At 35.6% G+C, this 20,915-nt stretch overlaps 1 protein-coding gene across 1 annotated transcript in view; it reads left to right on the plus strand.

The window, feature by feature from the left end:
* The first annotated feature begins 1,063 nt into the window (after positions 1 to 1,063).
* The window catches only part of FSTL5 (follistatin like 5), a 791,029-nt gene continuing 771,177 nt past the window's right edge, over positions 1,064 to 20,915 (plus strand). Inside the window, exon 1 of the mRNA XM_015538440.2 lies at positions 1,064 to 1,108. Within this exon, the coding sequence (XP_015393926.2) occupies positions 1,083 to 1,108 (26 nt within the window). The 5' untranslated portion in view covers positions 1,064 to 1,082. The remainder of the gene's footprint in view (positions 1,109 to 20,915) is intronic.

A 20,915-nucleotide genomic window follows, 5' to 3' on the forward strand; every position in this document is an offset into this window, starting at 1 on the left:
CTCCGGGGTCTGCTGGGACCTTTGCCTATGGGGACGCTTAATGGTCTCTATCAAATGTCCTCCCAGCAGGGGAATTGCCTACACCCATGTGATCAGAGGACCTCTTGGACTGTGCTCTCTGCTTCTGGGGATTCACCCTTCTCACTGGAGCACTGCCAGGAGTTTCAGACTCTGCCCTCCCCCTGTTTATAGAGTCTTAATGGAATTTAAACCCTCTCCTTTCTCTTTTCTCACTTTTTTGTTCAGTCTCTTGCATACTCTTTTCTCTCCAGCTGCTTTTGGAAGGAGGGTGTGCTTTCTGTACTCTCCCCCCATCTCTGTCCTCTCCACAAGCAAAAACAGCTGCTTGCCCTCTGCAGCTTTCTCCCCCAGTAACCTCTCTGTGCCACATAAGTTCTCTGGTTCAGGTTGTGCAGATTGTTGTGTTAATCTTCATATCAGTTTTCAAGGTGTGCAGGATGGTTTAGTGTTGATCTGGTTGTGTTTCAGGGATGAGAGATGCAAAAAAAAACTTCCATGCTGTTCTGCCATCTTGGCCCCTCCCTCTTTTTTTACATTTCTTAAGAATGAATGTTAGTAGCCATTGTTCTCCCCACTATCTTCTATGATTATTACTCTGCCTTCTGATTAATATTTTCTGCGGGTATCTTTAATGCTGAAATAGTATTACCTAAACCTAAAAAGTTTTTTAAATTAACACCTTTTACAAAAGCACTTTAAATAATACTTTAATCTATTAAAGTATTATTAATCTATTATTAATAATTAATCTATTAGATAATTAATAATCAATTATTAATTAATTATTAGATTAATAATTAATCTATTAATCTAATAGATAATTAATCTATTATTAATCTAGTAAAGTATTTAAATCTAGACTGTAATGTATATTAGACATTTACAAAGAAGTGAATAAATGTAACATACTTTAAAAGCTATTGAGTGTGTGGTGAGTATATTTCCTTTGTCTTTCCAGATGCTTTACTACCTGTCTCCACCATACTCTGTATCTCTGAGACTTTGCAGAGGGCTTTGCAGTTGAGTTTAAAGAATGGGTCGTATCAAAAGGACATCTTGGAATGGAAAACTTCAAAACAAGTTTAAGGTATTTATTCCTCTATTTCTAGCTTGTGAGGTTTCCCTGACTAGCTGCATACCTCTAAGTAAAGTCTAACCTTCTGCAATGGAGGTGTCTCTGTATAGTCTTTCTTTTGCATAGAATCCAATAACTATTTCCCATCCAACCTGCCCCTTCAAGCCCATTGGTGTCTGAGTGGATGATGACACTAAGACACTATGCCTTAGTCTTCTCTGTTAGGGCTGCCATAACAGAGTACAACATACAGGATGGATTAAGCAACAAAAATGTATCATCTCATAGTTTCAAGGCCAGAAGTCCAAGATCAAAGTGTTATTAGACTAGGGGACCGTCCTGGTTCTGAACTCAGGTTTGGGTGCTCACCCTAGAAAATCAGTACTCAAGAGACAAGTGATGGTGGAAAAGGAAAAGATGCTTAATTGGGAGGCCAGAAATCTGGGAGGATGGTGGCCTAAGGTCCCAAATACCATCTCCACCAGTTTAGGTGAAGCAGGAAGTTTTTAAATGGGAAGGTGAGGAAATGATAAAGAGGCTTATGGGCAAGAGAAGCTGGTGCTCAGCAGTTAGTCATCTATCTGCATGACCTGAACAGACAGGCTGGTATCAGTGGAGGCTGTTTTTTAATGTGCTCAGGTCTGGTCCTTTCTCCCTCAAGGCCACTGGTTTGTAAAATCTCAAGGAAAGTGTGTTAGTTCTGCTACAAACTATGGGGCTTAGGTTGGCAAGCAAGGAATACATCAACCTGAGATAATTTAACCATTAAGACCAGTTGGAATGTTGATACAAGGTATACACAGGATCGGTTCCTTCTGATGATGCTGTGAGGGATCATCTGTTCCATGCTTCTAATGGTTTGCTAGCAATTGCTGACATTACCTTGCTTGTAGACACATTGCCCTTATCTCTGCCTTCATGTTTACATGGTAATTTCTGCATGTGTGTCTTTCTCTGTGTCCAAATTTCCTCTTTAAAAATTTTTTTTAATATTTATTCATTTTTGAGAGACAGAGTGTGAGTGTGGGAGGGGCAGAGAGATAGGGAGGCACAGAATCTGAAGCAGGCTCCAGGCTCTTAGCTGTCAGCAGAGAGCCTGACACGAGGCTCGAGCTCCCAAACCGCGAGATCATGACCTGAGCTGAAGTCAGATGTTTAACTGACTGAGCCACTTAGGCATTCCAAATTCCCTCTTTTTAAAAGGACATCAGTTATATTAGATTAAGAACCACACAATGACCTTCTTTTAAGTAGAGCGCCTGTGTAAAGATTCTGTCTCCAAGTAAGGTCACATTCTCAGGTACTGGGAGTTAAGACTTAAACATATTTTTCTTTAGAAGATACAATTCAATGCAAAAGACTGTTGGCTCAGCACTGTAAACAATCCCCTTATTAAAGTCTCTTCAGACTACCCAATTTGAGACTTCTACCTGATTTCCCGACAGAGTTCTGAACAGAAGAGCATTAACAGCAGCTCTCAAATGTGTTGTACCTCATGTATTGAAGTATAATGATTACCTGTTTTCAGATCAAGAATATCAAAGAGTATATTATGTATTTCCTAGTACGAATGCATCTCTAGAACACAGACCATAGCATTTCAGTCACAGATATCCAAGATATAAAAAATCAAGTTTTACTCCCCTTGGTTTAACATCAAATGGTTTTAGAAAATTTACAAATTCTGTAAGTGTGTGTGTGTGTGTGTGTGTGTGTGTGTGTGTATGTGTGTGTGTGGCAGTTTTAAGTTACTAGTATGTATGTATGTATGTATGTATTAAATTTTGCATCCAAATTAGTTAGCATATAGTGCAACAATGATTTCAGGAGTAGATTCCTTAGTGCCCCTTACCCATTTAACCCATCTCCCCTCCCACATCCCCTCCAGTAACCCTCTGTTTGTTCTCCATATTTATGAGTCTCTTCTGTTTTGTCCCCCTCCCTGTTTTTGTTATTTTTGCTTCCCTTCCCTTATGTTCATCTGTTTTGTCTCTTAAAGTCCTCATATGAGTTACTGGTTTTTAAACTTAGTACTTTTTAATGGAAACAACTTGACCAAAAATCTGTCACAGAATTTTGAGACCCATTAAAACAAAAGTTTAATGAGAAAAAAACCCCAAGAAACCAGTTGCCATAACAAAATTAATCGAATTTTTGAGACAGACAAAAAAATGTGTTTTTAAACCATGCCTATGTAAATTTTTGTAAGTCAAAGATATAGTAAATAACTCCCATTTCTCAGTTATTGTTTTTAAATTATATTTATTTATTATTTTTTTTGAGGGAGAGAGAGAGAGAGAGGGACACAGAGCATGAGTAGGGAAGGGGCAGAGAGAGGGAGACACAGAATCCGAAGAAGGGTCCAGGCTCTGAGCTGTCAGCACAGAACCCAAGCAGGACTTGAACCCATGAGCTGTGAGATCATGACCTGAGCTGAAGTCAAACACTCAACTGACTGAGCCACCCAGGTGCCCCACCCATTTCTCAGTTATTTTTGCCTAATCATATACATTTTGACTTGTAAGGCATCTGTATGGTGTTACTGTTAACAACTCTCATACCTTTCTCTTCAAATGCCATTGACACATTTACTATGGAACACTACACAGAGAATTGATCAATTAGCATCCATTAAGTTGCTGCCTTTCGTACATTAGGGATGAGCACTAGTAGTACTACCAGCAGGAACAGTAGTCAGACTGTTGTGGGACGGGTGGCAATGCCAGGAGTTAGAATGGAACATATTTCTTAAATAATGAAAAGTTGTTCCAGTTGAAGTAAAAACAGGATCACTTTATCACAGAGTGGGAGTGGTGATGATGCTGACAGAAATGAGCGTTAGAATAAAAATGGAAATGGTATCATTCTAATGTTAAAAAAAGAGACAAAGTAAAACAAAGTCAGTCTGCTAAATGCTTACTCTTTCCCATTTTTAAAAAGATTTACATTATATTTAGAGACAGCATGAGCAGGACAGAAGGGCAGTGGGAGAGAGAGAGAGAGAGAGAGAGAGAGAGAGAGAGAGAGAGAGAGGGAGAGGGAGTGAGAGGGAGAGAGAATGTCAAGCAGGCTCCCCCTCAGCACAGAGTCTGCACTGGGATCATGAACGGAGCTGAAATGGAGTCTGATGCTCAACCAACTAAGCCATCCATGCGCTCTGTGCTTTCCTCATTGTTTTTAGTAATAAGGTGATTTGGGGGTTATATATAAGAATAATATGTAATTATTCTTCCGAGGCATCTCATACCTTTAAAATAAATGCTAAATTGACTTTTAATAGCATATTTGCAGGGAAAAAAAGAAGAAAGAGGGAAAGAGTAGTTGGCTTTAAGTTCTGTTTTGCCAAGATCTTTGGCGCTACAACAAAAGAAGGTCATATGCGCCTAAATATTTACAGTAATAGTAGGAATGTCCTAATTCTTAGAAGATGCCAGTCATCAGAAAACATGAATAGACACTTCTCTAAAGAAGACATCCGGATGGCCAACAGGCATATGAAAAGATGCTCAACATCGCTCCTTATCAGGGAAATACAAATCAAAACCACACTCAGATATCACCTCACACCAGTCAGAGTGGCCAAAGTAAACAAATCAGGAGACCATAGATGCTGGCGAGGATGTGGAGAAACGGGAACCCTCTTGCACTGTTGGTGGGAATGCAAACTGGTGCAGCTGCTCTGGAAAACAGTGTGGGGGTTCCTCAAAAAATTAAAAATAGATCTACCCTATGACCCAGCAATAGCACTGCTAGGAATTGATCCAAGGAATACAGGAGTGCTGATGCATAGGGGCACTTGTACCCCAATGTTTATAGCAGCACTCTCAATAATAGCCAAATTATGGAAAGAGCCTAAATGTCCATCAACTGATGAATGGATAAAGAAATTGTGGTTTATAGACACAATGGAGTACTATGTGGCAATGAGAAAGAATGAAATATGGCCCTTTGTAGCAACGTGGATGGAACTGGAGAGTGTTATGCTAAGTGAAATAAGCCATACAGACAAAGACCGATACCATATGTTTTCACTCTTATGTGGATCTGAGAACCTTAACAGAAACCCATGGGGGAGGGGAAGGAAAAAAAAAAAGAAAAAAAAAGAGGTTAGAGTGGGAGAGAGAGCTAAAACATAAGAGACTCTTAAAAACTGAGAACAAACTGAGGGTTGATGGGGGGTGGGAGGGAGGAGAGGGTAGGTGATGGGCATTGAAAAGGGCATCTTTTGGGATGAGCACTGGGTGTTGTATGGAAACGAATGTGACAATACATTTCATATATTTAAAAAGAAATAAACTACCAAACTACCAAGAAAAAAAAAACAAAAAGAAGAAAAAGATGCCAGTCATTATACTGCCATTTCCTCTGCTCACTTGTTTAAATGTCATACTTCTGGGAAACAGGAAAATGAGCATGTGTAAAAACAGAGGGGAAATGCTTCAGATAACAAGGCTGCAGAAGAGATAGGAGATTGGGGCACCTTGGTGGCTCCATCATTTGTGTCTGACTCTTGATTTCAGCTCAAGTCTTGATCTCAGGATTGTGAATGCAAGCCCCACTTTGGACTCCACGCTGGGCAGGGAGCCTGGTTAAAAAAACAGGGAAGAATGCAATGAGGTTCAGAAATTCATGGACATCATAGTTGAATCTGGAGAGACCCTACAGAAAAAGGAAAATATAACTTTAAAGTTATGAAAAAAAAGAGGATAAATGAAAATAGAAAAAAAAGGAGAATAAGAGAATTTTATATTATTTTGAGAAAAATTCAGTGAAAAGAATGAATTTCAGTGAATGAATTGGGTGAAAGGTAAGGAAAATGATGCTAAATCTGGAAAGCATCACTTTTTATTGTCTAGTAATTCAAATCAGGAGTTTCCCTGATCTTATAATTGAGGTTGTCTGGATTCTATGCCATGGAAGGGAGGAGCATAGCTGATGAGAAAACCACTTACTCATTTAGGCAATGATCAATAATCATAGAGATTACTGTAAACTAGGCAATGAGTCTTGATCTTAGGGGACACTATCTGTAACCAGCTATGTCCTTTCCTTCATTACTTCTATTGTCCTTAAGTACTCATATACAGACCCATTGGTATCTTATATCTACTGGCCTCTAGTTAAGAATTAGCTTTCTCAAAGGTAGAGAATAAACCAATGATATCAGCCGCCTCCATTTATGAGGTTAAAAATTATTGTGACCCTCAAATCTATATGCTGGTGATTCATTATTCATAAGCATACACACACACGCACACAAACATACTATCTAGAAATAGGCTCTGAGAAATCTCTGATACAATGTAAGTACCTATAAACCTCTGGAGTCAAACATCTCAAGCCACCCACCCCTATTCTCACCCATGGAAACAAAATAAAATGAAACAAAACAAAACAAAACAAAACAATAAATACTGCATTGATCCAGCCTATAAACCTGGACTTGTGTCTGGGAGAGACAGCTTGTAACTATCAATGTGTGGGGGGGGGGGGGGGCGTGGAAAAAACACAGTTTTTGGATCAAGACAGTTTTAAATATGAATCCTAATTTTAATCCTTTCTAGACATGATACTTTTTTAGTATTATTTTCTATTTGAGTATAATTGACACACAATGTTAACATTAGTTTCAGGTATATAACATAGTGATTGAACAAGTTTATACATAGTGCCACATTCACCACAAGTGTAGCTGCCATCTGCTTAGTTACATTATTATTAAATATATTCCATATGCTGTGTCTTTTGTGATTTATTCATTCCATAACTGAAAACCTGTGTCTTTTACTCCCTTTCACCTATTTTGCCTGAACTGCTTATAGCCTCCCCTCTAGCAACTCTCAGTTTGTTCTCCATATTTATAGTTCTGATTCTACTTTTTGTTTGTTTATTCATTTGTTTGTTGTTTTAGATACCACTTATGAGTGAAATCACATGGTATATGTCTCTCTCAGTCTGACTTATTTCACTTAGCATAATACCCTTTAGGTCCATCCATGTTGTCTTAAAGGTACAATGTCATCTTTTTATGGCTGTGTAATATTCCTGTGTGCGTGTGCGTGTGTGTGTGTGTGTGTGTGTGTGTGCGTGCGCATGTGCACATGTGCATGCCACATCTTCCTTATCTATTCATTTGTTGATGGACACAGTTTGCTTCCATATCTTGGCTATTGTAAATAATACTGCAATAAACATAAGGGTGCATATATCTTTTCATACCCAAGAACGGAATTATTGGATCATATGATATTTCTATTTTTCAATTTCTTGAAGAACGTCCAAACTGTTTTTCAAAGTAGCTGTACCAATTACCTTCCCACCAATAGGATATGAGGGTTCTTTTTTCTTTAAAATAATAGTTTTCTCCCGTAAGATAGGGATATATTTGAGGATGAACTTTTAAAATTATGGATAAAAATATAACAAAAAAATGCCATCTTAAATATTTTTAAGTGTACAGTTTAGTAGTGTTAACTATTTTCACATTGGTGTATGGACAGATCTCTAAAACATTTTCTTTAGAAAACCGAAACCTTAAACCCATTAAACAATAAGTCCCCATTTCCCTGTTATCCACACAACTGTCAACTACCATTATATATTGTGTTTCTACAAGTTTGACTGCTTTGGATACCTCACATAAATGTCATTGTTTTGATTAGCTTTGTAAAATGTTTTGAAACAAGGAAATGTGAGGCCTCCAACCTAGTTCTTTTTTTATTTTTCTTTTCAAGATCATTTGGCTCTTCAGTGTCCCTTGAAATTCAGTATAAATTTTAGGATTTTTTTTATATTTCTGCAAAAGAAAATTCCATTGTGATATTGATAAGGATTGTATTGAATCTGTAGATTTTCTTGGGAAATATAGGCAATTTAACAATATTAAGTGTCTAATTTGTGAACATAAAATATATTTTATTTATTTATATCTCCTTTAATTTCTTTCATCAATGTTTGGTCATTTTCACTGCATGAATCTTTTGCCTCCTTGGTAACATTTATTCCTAAGTATTTTGTTGGTTTTGGTGCCATGGCAAATGGATTGTTTTCATAATTTCTTCTCAGATTATTGATTGTTCATGTATAGAAACACAGCTTGTTTTTGCATATTGATTTTGTATAATGCAATGTTACTGAATTTATTTATTAGTTCTAAGAGTTTGTGTGGTGTGTGTGTGTGTGTGTGTGTGTGTGGAATAGATGGTTTTCCACATGTAAGATTTTTTCATTTGCAAATGGAGATATCTTTCCTTTTTTCCTTTCCAGTTTGGATGGAAACTTGTTATTTCTTTTTCTTGACTAATTGTTCTGGATAGAATGCTCAGTACTATGTTAAATTGAAGTGGCAAGAGTGGCATCCTTGCCTTGTTCTTGATTTTTGAGGAAAAACTTTCAGTCTTTCTTTTAATGTTTATTTATTTTTGAGAGAGATGGAGAGACAGAGCATGAACAGGGGAGGGAGACAGACACAGAATACAAAGCAGGCTCCAGGCTCTGAGCTGTGAGCACAGAGCCCAGCATGGGGCTTGAACTCACGAACATGAGATCATGACCTGAGCCAAAGTCAGACACTTAACCAACTGAGCCACCCAGGTGCCCCAAAACTTTCAGTCCTTAACCACTGAGTATGGTATTACCTAGAACTTTTCGTATATGGCCTTTATTACACTGCTGCAGTTTTCTTCTATTCCTAGTTTCAGGAGAGTTTTTTACTACAAAAGGGTATTGAATTTTGTCATATGGTTTTTTTTTCCCCATGACTTAGGAGGATCAGATGGTTTTTGTCCTTTATTCCATTAATACAGTGTAATACATTAATCGATTTTTATATGTTAACCCATCCTTGAATTCCAGGAATAAATCCTACTTGAACATGGCGCATAACCCTTGTAATGTACTATTGATGTATTCTTTCCTATGGCCACTTCTTACCTGAAATACTGCAGCAGACTTCTAGCAATTTTCCCTGTATATAGTTATGCTGTCTTAAAGACAAATCTTCATTTAACCATCAGAGAATTCTTTTAAGATATTACTCAAATTTCCCTCCCCCAAACCTTTCAATGACTTCTCATCAAAATCAGTACCAAATATAACACATTGTAATGGGTCAAGAGGCTGTACCTGGCCAGCTCACCTACCTCTCTGAGCTTAATCCAATCCCACCATCCTAGTTTTCCTTAGCATCTTTTGTCCTTGCTATTCCTTCTACATGGAAAATTTCCTCCAGATATTTATAAGACTCTTATTTTCCTCTTTGCTAAGCTTCAAATATTTCTTTCATTTGGAAGGCTACTTTGGACATTCTAACTGAAATATATCATCAACTTCTCTTTATGCTTACATCAACTATTTTTCATAAGTCTAATAAATATAGGATAATATGATAACTATGTATTTTTTAATAATATGTATGTTTAGATTAAGTTTCTCTCCTACTATAAAATATATTTACTAAAATTAGTACTATCTTTTTTCTTTTGTCATTAGTATCCCCAGTGCCTATTATAGCACCTGACTGAAAGAGATGTTCAAAATATACTTCTGTAAAAGTAAAATCCCTCCTTTATATTCCATAGCAAACTATTTCTCTAAAATCCACACATTCCTAATTTTAGCTTCACTTTCATGACAATGTGAGTCAATCTAACTCAGTGAGGTATAACTGTGAATGTAACTTAGAAGTAAATTATTTTTTTTTCATATTTGGAAATAGACTTGAAACATGGTTAAAGTTGAATTGCTATCCAGTCATCTATCTTTGTCAAAGTATTTTATAAAAATGCTAAGGTTGGAGCAAATGTAATGAACATTTGTAGGAAAAAATATGAACTTCTGTAATAGATGAGGTGGAGCATGTTGAGAATACCCAGCTCTGGTTTAATGAGGATTGATTAAATGTTAAAATGATAATGAAACAAGGGAACCGGAACTATGAATTGAACACAAAGATAGGTAATAAGGCAGATTGTCTGTGGACTGAAACTGAGGAAACAGCTTTGTGAAGTCATCTAAGATTAGTCTGGTACATGTATTGTATAGCTAAGTGAACCTTGTCATTTGCCTAGTAAGTGTATAAAAGAGCGTGCTTACTGGGCCTGATTTGAAATAAAAAATATATAAATAACCAAACAAAACATTGAATTATGTGTGCACTGAGTTGTTGCTTAAGTCTCAGGCATCTGATTACTTTAATGCTTTTTCATAAATTTTCTTTACTAGTTTGTCTTGATATTTTATGCTCAATAGTAAACATAGCAAATAGAACATATTAATCTTCAAGACTCATTTTAAAATGTGTTATTTCTTTTACTTCACAGCTTTTAATTCCTTTCTAACATTTCACTGGCTAATGGAACACTTTTATTTATTCAGTATAAAATGTCCTCATAGAACTATTTTCAGTAATTTAAGCAACATTCTGTAAAATAAATAAAAATAAAGAACTCTTTTGGCTAAGGCTTTATGAAACAATTTAGTAACATTGTATTGCCATCCATAATTGATATTCACCTTTGAGGATAACTTAAGTATAATTGTTTTCATGTATAATACCTATATTATATTTGCTCCATAATTCTATTTTTATATAAATTACATTAGTTTGATCACTATTTTTAGAGAAAATAACTATAATCTATGTATAATACATAAATCCTATAATAAGCAACATTTATTCTATTTGCCACAGGTTTTCTTTTATTACGGACTATAGATTCTTTAAATATCTCAAATACTATCTGTTGATTATTGCTTTCATTAAGCAAGCTATAGTTCATATCATTCTTTTTTTTTTCAGTATATGAAGTTTATTGTCAAATTGGTTTCCATACAACACCCAGTGCTCATCCCAAAAGGTGCCCTCCTCAATACCCATCACCCACTCTCCCCTCCCTCCCACCCCCATCAACCCTCAGTTTGTTCTCAGTTTTTAAGAGTCTCTTATGCTTTGGCTCTCTTCCACTCTAATCTCTTTTTTTTTTTCCTTCCCCTCCCCCATGGGTTTCTGTTGAGTTTCTCAGGATCTACATAAGAGTGAAACCATATGGTATCTGTCTTTCTCTGTATGGCTTATTTCACTTAGCATCACACTCTCCAGTTCCATCCATGTTGCTACAAAGGGCGATATTTCATTCTTTCTCATTGCCACGTAGTACTCCATTGTGTCTATAAACCACAATTTCTTTATCCATTCATCAGTTGATGGACATTTAGGCTCTTTAGATAATTTGGCTATTGTTGAGAGTGCTGCTATAAACAACTACAGCTCGGATTGAAGAGGCAGAGGAGAGAATGGGTGAACTAGAAGATAAAATTATGGAAAAAGAAGAAGCTGAGAAGAAGAGAGATAAAAAAATCCAGGAGTATGAGGGGAAAATTAGAGAACTAATGATGCACTAAAGAGAAATAATATACGCATAATTGGTATTCCAGAGGAGGAAGAGAGAGAGAAAGGTGCTGAAGGTGTACTTGAAGAAATAATAGCTGAGTACTTCCCGGATCTGGGGAAGGAAAAAGGCATTGAAATCCAAGAGGCACAGAAAACTCCCTTCAGTCATATCATTCTTTTAACTCACAAGAAGGAATACTACATTAGGAGAAATTAACGTTTGCCAATTTCTCTACTGCTTTTAAGCAAAACCAGTAGAAAATTACAATAAATTCAACTAATAAATTACTATTGATTATATGGTTGGTATATCACTCAACTTAAGGTTACTCTTTAATTATTTAAAATGGGCATGTAAACAGCCACTAGGTAATAGTTACGTTTTGTATATTAGTTTGAAAACTTGGGTATACATTTTCTTAATTTTTTAGAATCTTATAAATTGTATTTGTGTTATTAACAAAATAGTGGTAAAGGGGAACTGAATATGTATCCAAGTGAGGCTAACAAGAATTTTGTCAGTGTTTTCCATGTGGGTTTAGTTTAAAAGTTCTATACTTCAGTCTAAGTTTGAAGTATACATACTTGAGTTATCCTGGTTTATATCTTCTCTCCTACATTTACCAAGGATAAGTATAGATTAAGAATCAATAAAATGCTTTACAGGGTAAGATAAGACATCTCAGTCAATGTCAGGAACTTGAAACTTAGGAAACAAACTATATATTGCTTACTTTCATATGATAAATTTTCTGTCCACACTGTTCTTAGAAGCTGACATATCATTCTTTTTATTTCCAAAATACTCAAAGAATGTTAAACTATTTGTTACATAAATATTAGCCATAATTAAAATTCTGGTGATCTTAAGACACCGATTGGTCAGATAAACGTCTAATTTTTTTTCATGTTTATTCATTTTTGAAAGAAAGGGAGACAAAACATTAGTGAGGGAGGGACAGAGAAAGAGGTAGACACAGAACCTGACGCAGGCTCCAGGGTCCACGCTGTCAGCTCAGAGCCCAATGCAGGGCTCAAACTCAATGAACTGTGAGATCATGACCTGAGCCAGGCGCCCTGGTAAAATGAACATTTTAAATACTTAGAGCAAAATACAACATTCTTGAAATAAATTACCAAATGATGATGCTAATATTCTTACTGAGAAGGTAAAATTGTATTTTAGCAAATGTTGAATTCAGTGGGAAAATGTTCAGACTTTTATTCTTTTAGCAGATATTTAATAGGCTTTTCCCACCTGCCAGTTTGTGTCTAGCAGATGAGGATATAGAAATGAGCAACGACAGAAGGCCAAACTCCCCTTTAGGGATAGACAACAAACATAAAATAAGTAAATACACATATCTAGATGGTGTGTTTACTATGAGACAGAAATTCACATTATGTTATGATATCGAATTTATAAATCCTAAGTTTTTTTTTTATGGATATAAAATTTTTAAATCTAAGGTTCTCCCCCTACCCCCAGGATAATCACTATCTAGTGATTAGAGAGAGGAATTAAAACAAAAAAACAAAGTATGAATAAAGACAGAATGAGCATCATGATAGACTTCTACAGTGGTTTCAAGGAAGGGTCACATTTCGCAAATAAAATTTTATGAAAGAAATAACATTCAACATACTCTTGAAAAATAGGTAGATTTTGAAAAGTTAAAAGTGTAATAAATGAAAGCATTGCCAAATATATTAATGCAGTCATTTAGTAAATATATACTGAACACTTATGTTATAGGCAGCTCTCTCTGCACACAGAATACACGTATGAACAAGTTGGGTCTTGCACTCAAGGAACTAACATTCAAGTAGGAGAAGACAATACTGAGGGATGAGGAAATAAATGAATGAATTATCTATTTTCAAATGTTAATACATCCTATGAAGAACAAGTAGTGGTATAATTGTTAAAAGGTGGCAGTATAGAGTATTGGTAGGCAAAAGAAGTCCACTCCATGGAGCTAAATGCTAAGGTCCTAGCCATACGGAAATCTGGGAGAACAGAATTTGGGAAGAGGGTGCATCAAGTATGGAGTGAACATTCACATGGGTGTGAACATTCACATGTTCAAAGAGTAACAAGATTGCTACAATGATTGAAAGTCAGTGAAGATAAGGGCAGGAGTGGAGTCTGATTTCAAAGATGTGAATGCCTAATAGTGGAGGGACCTGTGAACAACGGTTAGTAATTTAGACTTTTTAAAATAACAAATGGAATGTAAAATTTTAAGGAAAGAATCAACATAATGTGACATATATTTAAAAAAAATAACTTCAGTTAATGTGAGGAAAACATATTTTCAAGGAGGTAAGAAAGTAAGAGATCAGTTTGGCAATCAGATAATAGGAGATGATAGATGATGTATAATATAGATAATTGTAGCTTGGACTAAGGTATGTACCTGTGACAAAATAAACTTACAAAGTTCAGTGATACTTGTGCTGTCCAATTTTAATTGACTTCAATGTAATTTTAAATGAGGAATTAAGGCAAAGCCAGTAATTTTACGTAATTTAGTAGACAATAGTAACTCTCAAAAGGTTTTTGTTTTTGTTGTTGTTGATGATAGTGGGTCTATTTTATTTCTTCTTCAATACAATAACTCTTGATCTTTCAAAGAAAGTTATCATATGAAGCTTTATTATTACCTTGTTGAAATTAAATTCCTTGAAGTGTGTACAATTCTTTAAGCACTCCAATGGGCAATTGCTATTTTCCCTGACTTGTTCTTAGTTTATACATGATTTTCACTTTTTTTGGTCATCTCTTTTATTATATTTATGATAACTATTGCCTTTTTACTTGAGTTACATGCCTATTATTTTATCCTTCCCCTTCTAGCCCACCCAATGTGCACATTGTCACTCCCCTTCTAAAGTCATCATTTAGGAATTTGGAAACTCTCAAATTATTGGACTTATAGAATTAAGTATATTAAATTTTGATTCTATACTATGAGCCAGGTATGGGCTAAGATTAGAAATCCCATAATGAACTCTTTCATGGAGGTTCATGTAGGAAATAGGATACATGCTTAAATATACAATTATATGTAATGTAATAAAGTGATAATTTTGAGGAAATTAAAGATTTAGTTAACCATGATGTTGGCATGTCTGATTAAGACTGCAAAGAGGAAAAAAGGACTACAAAGGATGGAATTAGGAATTCTTCCTGAAGAAAGTGACATCTCAATTGGGATAAAAAGAACTCAAAAGTTAAGCAATCGGACTCTGAGCTTTAACTCTGATGAATGGAGGTGTTGTTCAATAAGAAAAGGATCATAAGAAGAGATTTCAGTGAGATAGATAAATTCAGTATGGGACATGTGTTTCAGATACCTGTGAATTATTTTTATTACAATTTTATTGGGAAGTACCATTTGTCTCTGAGCCCTGAATCAGGTCAGCAAAATGTAGAGGGTTGTGGAAAGAGTGGAAGAGAATTTCCAGACAACATGTAGAATAATAATTGACAAGAGTAGGATTTGATTCCTGAGAAACATTTCAGAATGGCAGAGGAGGAGGAATCAAAAGGACAAAAGGAGGGGAGAGGGAGGGAGGCAGTGAGGGAGAGAAGGCAAGAGGAAGGATACAACTTGAGAAGGAAAGCAAAGAAAGAGAAAAGAGGCAAAACTGAAAATTATCAGGCAATTTCTTCAAAACAACAGGGTGTAGTGTCACAGAAGCCAAATAAAGAATGTCTTCCAATGCAGGCATGGTCAACAGTGTTAAATGATTCTGAGAGTTCAGGACAGGAAAAGTATCTTTGAAATTTGTTGGAAAGTGAATTATTTTGATCCTGATCAGAGCAATTTCCAAAGACTATGGGGAGAACACACAGTAAAGATGGAAGTATTTGGAGAATTAAGTGGAAGAAGAGAGAGCATAGATAATAATTTGATACAACTTTAAAAAAAATTTTTAAATGTTTATTATTGAGACACAGAGCATTGGCATGGGAGGGGCAGAGAGAGAAGGAGACACAGAATCCGAAGCAGGGTCCAGGCTCCATCTGTCAGCCCAGAGCCCGAAGCAGGGCTTGAACTCACAAACTGTGAGATCATGACCTGAGCTGAAGTCAGACACCCAACTGACTGAGCCACCCAGGCACCCCTGGATACAACTTTTAAAAAGTAACTCTTCTTGTCTCATTTGATTCCCTTCCATGACCCTTATGCACCCCATGCTTTTCTAGACTTGATTATTTTATAAGCCATAAAACAAAACAACAAGCTCCAATTTTTGTGTCCACCCCCCGCCCGTTTTGTTTTGTTTTATTTTGTTTTGTTTTTTGCACTTTCCTTCTCTTCCTGGAATACCTTTTCCTTACCTGTGAAGGAATTCTCTATTTCTCCAAATATAAGTGGTTTCCCCCTAACTATTTTTATCACACCTCAGAAAAACAATTTTGAAATACTAAGGGTTGTGGAGATATCACTATGGTGATAAAGTGGAAAGATTTTCTGCATTATACTTAGATTAATTCTGGTGTGTTTCACTAACTTAATCTTCAACAATGGACAAATGACTTTATTTCTCTGCAGTCAGTGGTAAATCAGTGATTATAATAATAAACTCAGAGCGTTATAGTGAGTCATAAAAGAAATAACAAATTTGAAGGTCCTAGCAGTGTTTGAAACCAAGTATTTTTTCATTTAATGCTAGTTTTCTTCTCCATAAATTTTCTTAGTATTCTAGATGAAATTTTTTAGACATATATGAAGTAGTTAGTTTCGTTGTAACAATTTAGGACAAGTATGAGTCTGGGAAGGAAATAGGGGGACTGGACAAAACTAGACAAGCTCACTAGCTTCAAAAAGCAAGGGCGCTTAAATGCTGTAATTGAGCCATTTGGTCAAGTCACAGTAGTCAAAGGAACAAGTAATTCACCATCAATTCTAGTATAGGATAATATTCATTTTACTAGCTGTTGCTTAGTTAGGTAGGTGGAATATTGATATAGAGAACATAGGCAAGCAATACTTTGAAATCTATAGATCAGTCATTTTATATCTGGGAACAATGTCCCTGGGAAGTGCCAGCCAATCCTTCTGAATGAATTTTAAAGGCAGAACTTTGATCCCCAGCAGAAATACCTATAAGTCTTACACTGGACTGGGATGATTCTAGGCACATTACCCTATTGTAATACTTGGGACACCATAAAGCAATGGCTTGGATGGGCATTGCATATTATTTTTTGTATCTCTAACTCCCAGCATATTTGTTTCAGAGTAGAAAACATATTTCTGTTTGTTGAATGGGTAATTGAAGAGATACTTGGAAATTACCACCAAAGAAGAGGCTTGGTTCTTATTTTGGACAAAAATGGGTAGGTGGAAATTAAATCCTAACTGAAAGATAGTGAGCCATTATGCAGTGTAGAATAGAAGCCAAATAATTAGCTCTAGAATAATGCATCTAGGTCAGAATGATAGAAACTTAGTTCAGGTCAGTACAGGGTTACTTTATTTTACTAACCCAGCCTAACCTTATTTTAGGATGGATAGTAAGAGGATGAGATTTGTTTTATTTGATTCCAGATAAATATGAAACCTAGGGCATAAATAAGCCTATATATCTCAAGAGATCAGTTACATTTTTCATATAGGAACCTAGAGAGGTTGGTTCATGTGTAACTAGGATGTTGTGAGGGATTGATGCATACATAACTATTTTAAAATCAACTCAACTACTGTTATTTACCAATTAGTTTAAGCTATTTATGTGTTATAACAGACAAACAAACCTCAAATATCAGAAGCCTAAGACGCACTTTAAATTTCAGTAGCCTAAAATAACCAAGGTTTATTTCTTGCTCATGTTTCAAGCCCATCATGGTTCAGTGTATATTAATCAGGGTTCTCCAGAGAAACAGAACCAATAGAATTTAGATAAATAGGTAAATAGATAGATTGATAAATACATGGATGATTGATAGATGATAGATATGTAGATAGATAGATAGATAGATAGATAGATAATTTATATAGGAACTGGATCACACAACTATGGAGACCAAGAAGTCTCATGACCTGTTGTCTGCAAGTTAGAGAACAAGGAAAGCTGTTGGCATAACTTACTTTGAGTACAAAAGTTTGAGAATTGGGATGTTGTAGAGAGGACAATGGTGTAAGTCCTGATCTGAGTTCCAAAGCGGGATGGGCTGAAGGCAGAAGGTGGATATCCCAGCTCAAACAGAGTGAGTTTGCCCTTCCTCCTTCATTTTGTTCTATTGATGCCATCGGTGGATTGGATGATGCCCAAGCACATTGGTAAGGGAGATCTTTGCTGAGGCTACCAGTTCAAATGCTAATCTCTTCTGGAAACACCCTCACAGACACACCCAGATGTAATGTTTCACCAGCTACCTGGGCATCTTTAACCCAGTCAAGGTGACACAAAACTAACCATCACAGTCAGCACAGGCTTCTCGGTTCAGGGTTGTCCCTGGGGAATCCAGGCTAACTGAGCAGCCACTTATCTCAAATGTTGTCAATTTCTTTGACAGAGAAAAAGGCGCTCTGCGGGATTTTGCTAAATTCTCATCCCAGAAGTGACATGTGTCACTTCTACTCATAATCCTTCCTACAGAAGTGGGCACGTGGTTCCATTCAACCACTGGAGACCACAAAATGTGATTCAAACACATTCACAGGAGGGAAGTTGGCTTTATGAAGTGAGCAGCGTTAATGAATACACAAGAAGTATATTGTAAAATCCTGATCTGTTAGGTAGACTTGTTTTCAAGGTTCTTTTGTGACAGTGTTTGCTGTTTGAACTCAAATAATTTCTATATAATATTAATAAATAGCAGAAACACATCAGCGGAGTGAAACTTCAATAAAAGTAACGTGTATACATCTCTGTTTGGTCCTCAGCATATTTTTTTTTTCCCAGACAGTGCTAGTACCATTCTTGGGAACAAACTGAGACAGCTGCTTTGGCCCATATGCTCTGGAAGGATCTTATATACAAGAAAGGCTAAAAAGAACAAAAAAAATCAGTAGTAATTGCTCACTTCACCAAACTCTACTTCTCTTTCAGGATTTATCACTTTTTACTTGTGGCTTTTGAGTCATTTTTATCTGTGAAATTTTATATATGCTTCTTAATATTTTTTATTTCTATCTTATGTATTTTAGTTTTAATTATGACATTATTAATTTTTATATTATTTATTTTTTAAATATAATTTATTGTCAGTTGGCTAACATACAGTGTGTAAAGTGTGCTCTGTTTTTTGGGGTAGATTTTTGTGGTTCATTGCTTATTTTATGTATTATTTAATACATATGTATTTATATTAGAATTTTTTTAATGTTTATTTAATTTTGAGAGATAAAGAGAGACAGAGCACAAGCAGGGATGGGGTTAGAGAGAGAGGGAGACACAGAATCTGAAACAGGCTCCAGGCTCTGAGCTGTCAGTGCAGAGGTGGATGCAGGGCTCGAACCCACCAACTCTGAGATCATAATCTGAGCCGAAGTTGGATGCTCAACTGACTAAGTCACCCAGGCGCCCCAATAATGTATTTGTATTATATACTAAATACATATACACACACACAGATGCTAGACCTTAAGATCTAGATCCTTTTCCATCCTTTCTCACTGTACCTAATGTGTAGGAAGTAGCTGTTTGGGCAAATTACTTGTCCATCTGGCCAAATAAACATATCATCTCCACTAGCTACATATTATAATCTTTTTGAACTGGAGACTTAACAGCCATATTCTCAATATCCTTTTATGTTCTGCTCTCAAAGAACAATATAAAATATGTTGCTATGTGTGCTCCTTTTGAAATTTGAAAAGATAATTATTATGACACTCTTAAAATATTCAGAAGTGTAAATAAAATACTAAAGGAAGCTAATCCAGTGACATACAGATTCTAAGAGACAATTAAAATAAATTTTGAAAATATTGAAATGCAAATAGTTTTTACAAAAGTTTTATAAGTCTAACTCCCATACCATATTAGTTTTCATGTATTTGCACAACACTTTAAATCCAACAATAAACATTAAAGATTTCCATCATAAATTCTTAATCAGCATGCATTTAAATCATTATTTTGATACATAGAACTCTAGGGTTCACGCTGCTGTATAATTCTCATATGTAATACTAACATTGGCCAATAGATGCCCTAAGAGATCTCTTAAACACAGGAACTCTAAGAATTAAAATCATGTTTTTGAGAATCAGTAAGTCTTACGCTTTATTTTCATAGTTCAATTTTCATTACACTTGTAAAATGGTACAGTATTTTTAGATCCTCAAGTCTTAAGATTAGCAAATTCCAAATTACCTGCCCCAAACACTGATTATTAAAATAATAAAGGAAAGAAAAGGAGACTTTTCCAGAATTGCTTTTAAAACTACAGTGAAGGCAGGGATATATCTGATCCACTTAGATTAATGATTTCTAATTTCAATAAATGCACCCCGCACTATAGGGTGTAACTATAACTCTCAGGTTAATTTAATCATAGAAGATTAGGTTGAGTTGTAAAGCATTTGCTCAAATGAATTAATGGATACATTTGGATTTTTCAGATTTTACTACAATTTCTATTATTTTCTATAACACTGCTATTAGCAGAGTGTGCATTGAATCTATTAATGAAAGGTATTTTAATTATAGTTCTCTACATCCACTTTTAACATTTAAGTTTATGAAGATTACCAAGATTATTATATAAATCTTGAAAAATAGAACTATGTTATTTTCTCTCCACTTTTAGTTTATAAAAAATTACTCCAAAAATTTTTTTCCTACTAAGCCAATGACTAAATTATTTTCTTCTAGGCTTATGTTCGTATCTGCCACCTTCTTCTTCTTCTTCTTGTTTTTTAATGTTTATTTATTTTTGAGACAGGGAGAGACAGATCATGAGCAGGGAAGGGGCAGAGAGAGAGGGAGACACAGAATCTGAAACAGGTTCCAGGCTCTAAACTGTCAGCACAGAGCCCAACGTGGGGCTCGAACTCACAAACCATAAGATCGTGACCTGAGCCAAAGTCAGACACTTAACCAACTGAGCCACTCATCTGCCCCAATATCTTCCATCTTAATGAAACTATCCCAAATTGTATAGACATATGGCAATATAAAAACAATATTTAATTTATTCAATTACATTTATTATAAAAGTATTTTCTTAATTCTTCATTTCGTTTGGTACTCGCTTTTATAAAACAACACGTTTTGATGCCAACCCTGTGAGCCTGAGAATTCTATGCATGGACATATGGGTAGATGATGGTTCTTATAGAAAAGTTATTCCCATTGTTTTCAGACTAGCGCAGAAAAAGTAAGTAGTCTTTACCAAGCCAAACAAGAAAGACAAAATATAGCTCTGGGGGAAATTCATAGTGGTATCACTTGGAAGTCAGAGAG

This window comes from Panthera tigris, chromosome B1, assembly GCF_018350195.1.
Source record: "Panthera tigris isolate Pti1 chromosome B1, P.tigris_Pti1_mat1.1, whole genome shotgun sequence".
NCBI classification, from domain to species: Eukaryota; Metazoa; Chordata; class Mammalia; order Carnivora; family Felidae; genus Panthera; species Panthera tigris.